The sequence below is a fragment of the Stegostoma tigrinum genome, chromosome 45 (genome assembly GCF_030684315.1).
Source record: "Stegostoma tigrinum isolate sSteTig4 chromosome 45, sSteTig4.hap1, whole genome shotgun sequence".
Classification (NCBI taxonomy): Eukaryota; Metazoa; Chordata; class Chondrichthyes; order Orectolobiformes; family Stegostomatidae; genus Stegostoma; species Stegostoma tigrinum.
The window spans coordinates 7,033,793-7,043,384 of NC_081398.1; the positions used below are offsets into that span (position 1 = coordinate 7,033,793).

General features: G+C 45.7%; 1 protein-coding gene across 1 annotated transcript; it reads right to left on the minus strand.

Moving 5' to 3' along the window:
- Positions 1-1,175: 1,175 nt before the first annotated feature.
- On the minus strand, positions 1,176-9,241 carry LOC125448616 (neurosecretory protein VGF-like). The gene is made up of 2 exons (XM_048524023.2): positions 9,032-9,241; positions 1,176-4,455 (listed from the first exon to the last, which is right to left on the minus strand). The coding sequence occupies exon 2, from the start codon at positions 4,421-4,423 to the stop codon at positions 2,921-2,923; it is 1,503 nt and encodes a 500-aa protein (XP_048379980.1). The 5' UTR covers positions 4,424-4,455; positions 9,032-9,241; the 3' UTR covers positions 1,176-2,920.
- Positions 9,242-9,592: the final 351 nt, after the last annotated feature.

Genomic DNA, 9,592 nt, shown 5'->3' on the forward strand with positions numbered 1-9,592 from the left:
TGGTCAAGAGAGAATATGGAGAGGCGGTGGCTACAGTAGGCAGGGCAAACGAGGAGGTGGAGTTGAGACACAGTCAGATAACCTGCGACCTTATTTGAAGGATAGGGTAGTCTAGATGGAATGAATGGTCTACTCTGGATGCTCATGCATATTTGCCATCCCGTGCTACAGCCATACACAAATCCATGGGGGGCAGTGGGTTGAAGACCTAATCTTTTTAATACTCAGCCCCAGGAGGCTGCTGCTCTGATCTCAATGCAACTGTTAAGACAAAAAGACCACTGTTGAATAAAATATGTGCTTTTTATTCATTGCAAAACTAGTACTCAACCACTTCCCCCCCCCCCACCCCAACTCCCACCCCCAACACCCTTCCTCCCCCCCCCACCCCCTGCCGTTCTATTTACATCAGTCACTTTTATTAAATGCAAAAAGACATCAAATGCTGCAACATCAAATGACTCTGTATTTTCTTCAGATAGGGAACAAGACTTGGTACACTCCAAGAAGCTATTTTCACAGACTCAAGGAAATTTACAAAGGAGCGCAACAGAAAGTTTCTCCTTCGTCCCCCACACCCCGCGCCACCCCCATCTCCATTCACTCTTCACTCCGATGCTGAAAACCTTCATAACATCCTGGGGTGAGCGATGAGCGTAAAGACGTAGGAGGCAAGATCAGATCCTATCGCCTTTTGTCGAAATGTCATCGGCGCTCTCATCTCAGAGAAATTAACCTTTCAAACAAAGAGCGAGCCGTCAGTAGCCAGCTTCCTCTGGTGAATGGGAGATGCTGGAGGCAGAGACAACTCAATGTGGAGCTGCAGGAACACAGCACAGCCAGGTAGCATCAGAGGAGCAGGGAAGTTGACGTTTCCGGTTGGGACACTTCTTATGAATTTCTGATGCTACCTGGCCTGCTGTGTTCCTCCAGCTCCACACTGTGCGTTGTCTCTTCCTCTGGCGAATGCTTCCTTTCACAACAGGCATCAAGAGAGATAACACGGTGAAGAGCTGGATGAACACAGCAGGCCAAGCAGCATCAGAGGAGCAGGAAGGCTAATGTTTCGGGCCTAGACCCTTTTCAGACCCTTCTTAGACTCTCCTGGACCTTTCTGAAGAAGGGTCTAGGCCCAAAATGTCAGCTTTCCTGCTCCTCTGATGCTGCTTGGCCTGCTGTGCTCATCCAGCTCTACACCTTGTTATCTCAGATTCTCCAGCATTTCCAGTTTTTATTATCTCAGGCATCAAGAGAGGCTGATTCTGCGCTCAATGCTTCAAGATATGTAAAAAGCAAGGGCATTTGAGTGGATCACAGAAACTGGAAGGTTTTGTGGGGAGAGGTGGGCAGGGGTGTGGATTAGCCAGGTGGGTGGGGGCGGCGATATGTGGTTGACAGGACAGCTAGGGTTGAAGGCAGACCGCTCTCTGCTGTAACAGCGCATGCAGGCTCAGTCAAGCATGTGAAGATGTCCCTACTTTGGCTACCATTCTACAGGAAGCTCTTCACTTCTGGAGCCTGCTCTGGTCTCGATATGTCAGATTGCTGTCAAGTCCATCTTCACTGAAATTACGAAGATTACGTAGCTACGAGCGTCGGAGAAACTTCCTCCAGGGAATTGAGGGGAATCATTCAAGTGCAGCTCCCCCACCCTCTCTGCTCTTGGGGCTGGTGGAACTGATGCCATTAACCTCCGTGTGGTCTAAACACCAGCAAACACTGGCCAACAACCTTTTGAAAGCAGAAGGGGCACTTGGTGGGTAAGAGTGTTGAAGAGAGTGGTAGGGACAATCTGGGAGCCCTGATACTGATGATGAAGGTACTTGTGCGCACATTCACATGCACGCGCACACACACACACACACACGTGCACACACATGTATGCTCACACATGCACACACATGTACGCTCACACATACACACACATGCAGACACACACACATGTGTGCGCACGCACAACACTGATTAAGCCATGGGTGACTCTGCACATGCCTTTTTTTTAGAACGGATAGCAGTGGAAGAGAATGTAACTGCTTGAGATATGCAAGGTCAGATGAAGAGAAAAGGAAGGGTCTTCTTGTTTTGCTCAGCGAAGGGGTCAGTGACTGGGGGAGGCATCGATTTTAAAGTGGGTGATGGGTAGATAGTGGGCAACAGGGATGGCATTTCTCACTCAGAGGCTGACCCGAGTCCAAACCTCGCTCCTTGTGAGGTAAGGATGCAGCCCTCAACTCCTCGCGGATGTGCCTGGGTGTGCACCCAAGCGATACAGATCCAGTATCGGAAAGTACAGTTAGGTTAGCCTGGATGTAAATGAGCAGAGCGGTCCCATTCTGTGCTGTACCTGTTCAGAAAGAGGGCGAGCGCGCATGGCTGGAGGTGGGGATGGGAGGACAGCACATGATTTGCCCCCGAGGAGGGCTAGCACAGATGCGATGGTCCAAATGGCTGCATTCTTTGCTGTAAAGGATGACTCCTCCACCACACACACACACACACACACACACACACACACACACACACACACACACACACATGAAACATGATCACCATCACTGTTCTGAAGAGTTGCAGGCAGCGACTGGAGATACTCTCCTTGAGTCCAGGCTGTAGTACAAAAATATCAGACCTTGTTACTGCCAACTGCTCTCCTTCTGGTCCAGTACGGGGACGATTGCGGCTGGGGTGGGGGAGAAAGGAAGGATGTGAGAAAGGTCTGGTTGGGTGGGGCACATAGCCGTGTTCAGCGTGAGACAGGGCGGGGGTGATGTATCCACACTTTTGCCTGGCTCATGCAGAGAAACCTTACTGAACCGATAATCTAGACAAAAGCGAAAGTGGGGGTGGGGGAGGGGTAGGAGGGAGGGGGTGTAAAAGGAAAACAAACCAATGATTGGACCATTTCGTTGTTGCTTTCATTCTACTGGAAGACCTCTGGATGCTTGAGCAAGATCTTCTCGATGTAGTTCTCCAGCTCTTCCTCATTGTCTTCATCGTCATAATACTCCTTGTTTCGGTAGACTGGGGGTGGTGGCTGGTAGTAATAGGGGCGGTGACGAGGCTGGGAGAGCCTGGGGTGGATGTAATTGGGATAACCATTTGCCCTGGGCCGGTACCTCCGAGGGACAGGATAAGCCATGCTGTCGTAGTCTAGAGCATTATTGTCACCCAGCAGATCCTGAAGGCTCATTTCATCATTGGCACGGTGTCTGGTCTTCTCTGGCCAGTGATGGGGAAGGTAGTTGCTATCTGGGGTCTTGTACCTATCTCGGGATGATGTCCCGTATCTGCTCTCTAGCCTCTCTGTTGGATCTTTCCTCTTCTTTTCCACATCATTGATGATGTCAATTACATCATCAGCAGGCAGATGAAGCTTGCTAGATATTTCAATGAGCCTATCAATTGTCTGGGGGTCTATATCCTCATCTTCATCTTCGTCTTCATCTGACCTCTTCTCCTGGGAGGCACTGTCTTCCGAGTCCGCTCCAACCTTCCTCCTATTGTCTCTCAGCTTCTCCTCCTCCTCTTCCTCCTGGCTGGCCTCTCCCCTCAGTAAGTACTGCAGCAACAGGTCAGACGCTCTATCTGTTGCCCTCTGCTGGCTCTCCTTCCACCTGTTGCCGTCTTGGGCTTTGGGGTTGTACTTCACTCTACTCCGAGTGTCCTCCTGTCTCTCCTCATAGTCAGAGTATTTCTCCTTCCTGCCCACTAGGTCTTCAAGTACATCCAGGTCTCTCAGCACATCATTTTCCATTGACTCGTCACCCTTGGCTAAGGAGCGTTGGGCAGTGTTGGACCTCTCCCTTTTAGTGGCTGCACTGTATCTCTCCATGTCCTGCAGCATGGTCTCCAGCCTGTCAATGTTCTGTGGTGTCAGGGAGTCTTCTTCATCCTCCCCAACCCTCCAGTCTGACTCTTCACTCTCACGGGAGATGGGGCTCCTCTGGGTCTTCCCCACTCTGGTCCTACTCTTCACGTTCTCTGTCAAGTTGTTGGGTTCCACCTCTGGTGATGCGAGGTCGGTGGAGGGGTTTGCCTCTCCATCGTGCTGCCTTGGCTCCTCCCTGGAACTGGGCTGTTCTTCATCTACCTTCAAAGCTTGCAGAAGAATGGCTGTCAGGGTCTTGGCATCCATGTCCTTGAATAGCTCATCATCAAAACTGGATTCCATGTTGGGCTGGGAAGGAGCAGACCTGTCCTGGTGACTCTTGAACTTTTCTGTCTCACCCTCGGGCATCTTCCCATCCTCTGAGAACAGCCCCGGGCCTTGGTGGTGAAGGATCTGTCTGTTCTCTTTCAGGTTGTCTGGGCGCTGGTGTTCCCTGTGACTATCCTCTGTCAGGGTGCCAGCTCTGACAGCGCCAAGCAACGTGAGGGTCAGGGCGAAGATGACAATGGCCGATGAATGGGGAGGCCAGGCCATCCTTGCAGGGTCACTGGGGAGGGGAGAGGAGGCTATGGATGCAAAGACATAAGAAGAAGATGAGACAGATTTACCACACCAACCAATGCTTTGAAGTCAAACACCGCTGGTACGATTATAGCATTAAAGAGCATCTGGATGATTATATGAACAGAAAAAGTTTAGAGGGATTTGGGCCAAATGCTGGCAAATGGGACTGGATTAATTTAGGATATCTGGTCAGCATGGATGAATTGGACCAAAGGCTCTGTTTCAGTGCTGTATATCTCTATGACTGAATGACCTATAGCATGTGTCTACAAATGGGTAACTCCAGCCATACTTACTCTGAGATTTTCAGGTGACTTACAGAAGAAATGTTTGCAAAGAAATAGTACCCATGCATCATGTTATATGAAGTACTGTGTTTTCTCAAACCCCCACTCGTGGGATATAACAGTTTATGTTGAGGTAGCTTCACGTGGGGATGTCCTGTGGCATTGCTTATCACCAGTATTTTGTGACAACAAGAGCATTTTGCTAAGTGATGCATGCATCCTACTTCCAATGCATTTTAAGGGAGCTAGGGTTTGTTTGTTGTGAGTTAAATGCAGGTCCAGGTCAAACAGGATTGATTGATGTTTGATATGGGCAAAGTATGGGCAGTGTAGGAGTTTTGTGTTCTTTGGAGTACCTGGTGGGACATTACTGACAGATATAAAATTATAAGGAGCCTACATAGAATGGGTAGGGAAACCCTCTGCTGGAGTTGTCCATATGGGAGGTGGGAGCTTGTGCAGGGATGGGGATTCAATTTAGCAACATTTGGACATTTGGAATGGCAGGGAGGAGGTGGAGAACTGGAACATATTAGAATAGTAGAGGCAGAATCCATCATTACAATAAAAAGGCTTTTGAGCTTGAAGTGCAGAATGGGATGAGTTGGATGGGCCAAATGGCCTCTATCTCCAAGGTAATGGAGCACAATAAATAGTGACCTAGCCAGCAAACCCATGCATCCTGTCATTGAATAAACAAAAAACCAATTCTGTGCTGTGAATTTCAGTGAGTTCTGCTTTTGTGATAATCCAGTCTTTAAATAACAATTAAATCTGATGAATGGCAGGCAGTATATTTGACCACTGGCTTCATCCTGGGCATCTTTGGCACCGGAACGTGCGATGATATTTACTGTTTGTTTGGCCTGAAGGAGATGGACAATGAAACTGAAACATACGAAAAGATAGAGAGCAAGCCGGCAAGATGGAGACAGACAAAGACAAATAAGAAAACACAGGCATAAAACATTAAGGATACAGAGAGGAGCGAAGGACATGAAAGAGAAATACAGAAAATATTTTAAAAAAGAGAAAAAAACTCGAGATAAAATGAGAAAGTGAAAAATAGGAAAGGGATAAAAAGGAAGGAGAGAATGAAAATCAGCTAGAAAGAAAAAAGAAACAGAAAGAGAAAAAAGGGAGGAGAATGTAAGAACAAGGAGAGAGTGAAAGACAAAGGGGGGAGAATGAATGAAAGAGAAATACAGCAAAAAAAGAAAAGAAGTAAAACAAGAAAGAGAGAAAGAAAAGGAAAGAAAGGAAAATAGAAAGATGGAAAAATAAAGTGAGAGAGATAAAAGAGAAAGGAAGAATGTGACAGAAGCCAAAAACAAAGCAAGGAAGAATGTGGGATGGAGAGATAAAGGAGAAAAAAAGAAGAGAGAGAGAGAGAGGAGAGAAAGAAAGCAAGATAAAGAGGGGGAAAGAGACATGAAGAAAGGAAGGTGGCAAAACAGAGAAGCAAGCAGAAAGGAGGATAATCATGTAGATTGGCAGAGAGACAATGAAAGCAGAGAGACGCACACAAAGGAATAGGGTTATATACAAGTATAAACAAGCAAAAGGAGAGAGGGAGATGTATCCGATGCATAGATAGTGTGGCTGTAGATTAGCGGAGACACAGATAAAGAGGGTGGGGTGGGGATAATTACACATAGGCAGGAATACATATTCAGAAACAGGGGCATACCACCAAGACTGTGAGAGAGAATGGAGGACAGAAACACAACGATAGATATTGAAAGCGAGTGAGAGGACCATAAGATATTGGTAATAAAACATTAAGAATAAACAGAAAGAGACAGAGACACTAGGATTCACAGGGACAGAGCGAGAAAAATGCCAGAATCAGATAAGAGGAACTGGATACGTAAACTAACTCAGCGCATTGTTATATATGTACATTCTCTCCCTAATATTCTTTATTTTTCTTCTCCACACATTCATGAACATAAAAATGTTTCTCTGTCTGCATTGCCGTCTTCTCTTTCTGTTAGTCAGTCCCCATTCTTACGTTCTGACTTGCAGCGTCTGTATGTGTTAGAAACCTTATTCCAGTATCGTTCAGTTTATTTCTACATCTCTATGACTTGATCTATCCTGCAAACTTCACATTCTGTCTTCCTTTTTATGTACTTATATGTCTTTATGTATTTGTATGTATATCCTTCTATGTATATGTGTGTTTACCTGTGCATAAAGCATACTTGCATGTAAATCTCTCCTATATGTATAATATATGTACATTATATTGATTTTGGAGACGCCTGTATTTATGTCTCTCTATGAGTTGGTTTGTATATTTCTCTGTATCTATATCAGTGTGTTTCTCTATTTGTATGCTTATCCATGTGTATTGTTTTTGTGTCTGTGTACACATACTTCAGTGTATATATCTGTCAACTTCTCTCTGACAGATATAGCTACATGTATATCACTCTAAATGTGTTTGTGCACAAATACCTTACTACACTTGAGTCTGTATGTATATCACTATATATGCACAACTGTGTGTATATCTCTCTATATGTGTGACTGAATGTATATCTCTCTACGTGTCTCATATTTGTGTGTGCTTTTGTGTCCGTCTCCACTGAGGCACAAAGTAGTTCCACTTGTACAGCTGTAACTCAAGGAGACTATCAGAATAAGGTTTGTATTGCATAGACAAGCTTGACAGTTGCTGTTCAATATGAATGTGAAAGCTGACAATGAAACCTTCTCACAGCTGTAAGCAATGAAGATCTTGCCAAGGATAAGGCCAAGAATCACAGTAGGTCCGTGTTCTCCTTGTTTGATTTGCGAAATAAATGTGTTCTGAAGTGAAAGGGTTTGCACACAACGGCCAAGCTGCAGGACATCAGTAGCTGCTACCATGACAACCGATTGATCTGCAGTCTCCTAAGACCATGTCCATGTCTACAGCCTCCTGGTTACCATGGTAACTCTGGGCATTTCTGTTGGACCATGACAACTCCAAGAACCCGAATGATACAGGGATCAGGATTAGGATTAGGGGGAGTCTTCTCCCTTGGGAGGGGCACTCAGCTCTTTGCAAAATCCAGGTGACCTCCTGTCTCACACTGAGGAGGCAAGGGCGCAAGGGTTGATGTGTGTGTGTATGTCATAGACATCACTCTACCTTGAACATTCCCCCCACCTAGGGTTCTGTTTCAGTTGCCCATTCATTTTAATCTGGTAACTGCAGGCAGGCAGAAAGCTTTCTGCCTGCACTGGAATGAGCACTTACATCCGTAATAGTTAGTGTGTCAATGCATCTGGTCTAACACCAGGATAGCGATGCTTGAATATTTACCGCAATACATCTACCTGTTTATCTGTCTCTTCTTTTTATCTGTCTGTGTGTCTATTTATCTACCTATCAACATAATCATCCACTTCATCCCTATCTCTTTCCTTCTATCTGTCTACGCAGTAAGTTTCTAGCCACTTAGTTGTTGAAAGAAGCATGGCAGAGATATATGACTCGGATCAGATTTCAGCCTAAAGGCCAGCCCTGAACAGGGGAATCCCATCCGTGCTGCTGCCAGGGAGTGGGGCTGCTGATAGCATGCAATTCAGCCAGATTGTGACTGTCCAGGAGTGTCGTTCATCCCCTCCTACTGTGTGAAGCCAGTGCCTGTTCATTCCCATTCACTGCCAGCAAACCTCTTGAAATGGATGCACTTCAAGAATGATTGAGGTATTTGGTGATTCCTGAAACTGCAGTCTACATTGAGAAACAAGCAAGCTAATGCCGACTGCGCCTGTATCTGTTACTTGTGAGCTCCCAGCTGTAGACATAACTATATAAAATCAATAAATATATATTATAATAAATGCATTAACATATAATGAGAATGCACAAAACATATATCAAATGTTTTATACTGATAATATATATAAACAAAATACCATCATTGAGAATCAGAAATATACAATTATATATATTTCTTGATTTCCTAATTAAGATACCAAATGTGTAAATCTCTACTACCAGATGACTTAATGCATTGCATTATTCAGTTACATTTCACAAATTCCAACATGCAATGAAATGCATTAATATAATCCTATTCTTTAAAGTAAATGATTTTGCAACTAAGTGCCCCAGAATAAGGTGAATTCTTTCTGTTTGTTGTTGTTTTGGCAGATTTATGACTGTCTGATCGGCCGTGAATATTTTTTGCTCACCGTTTAACTGATCACATTTAATTCGTAGGTTTCACACTGAATGTGGGCATTTGAGATTTGCTCTCTTGGGTAGAGCTTGGGCTCCAGTAGCTCTTACCTGGTAGATGCGGTGTCTAAGGGTGGGGGAGACGGCGGTCGGGATGCTTGCTGTACACGGCTCTGCGGCTGGGGTCTCCGACTGTAAGAGTTTCAGAACCGCGGACTGGACACTGTGGGTTTCAGCACCGCGGACAGCAGCGTCTGCAGTTTCTTGGTTCGCGCGGCGTTTCAACACTGTGGACAGCGCCCTAGCTCTGGTTCCGTGTGTTTCAGCACCACGGACAGCGCCCGTACATTTTTAAGCTCTTTCTGGGAACACCCCCTTTTGAGTCTCCGCCCTTCCCTGACGTCACGTTGCATTGACGTCATCGATTCATTCATTCCCCAGCCTCTCGTGTGGAAATCACCCGCAGTCCCGGATTCATGAATGAAACCTCGGCCCCATTCACAATAGAGGGAGGGCACAGCTGAAAGAAGTCACCTAGACAGCCATGAACATTGCGATTCAGTCTGGTCCTCATGCAGATGCAACCTCCGCCGAAAACTAAAATAAAATCTGAGACAGAGGGAGAGAAAAAGAATCATATTCCAGACAAAGGAATGTCGAGGGAACAAACAC

Excerpts from the sequence above, each read along its gene's own strand:
- LOC125448616 (XM_048524023.2), bottom strand. The coding sequence starts at position 4,423 with ATGGCCTGGCCTCCCCATTCATCGGCCATTGTCATCTTCGCCCTGACC.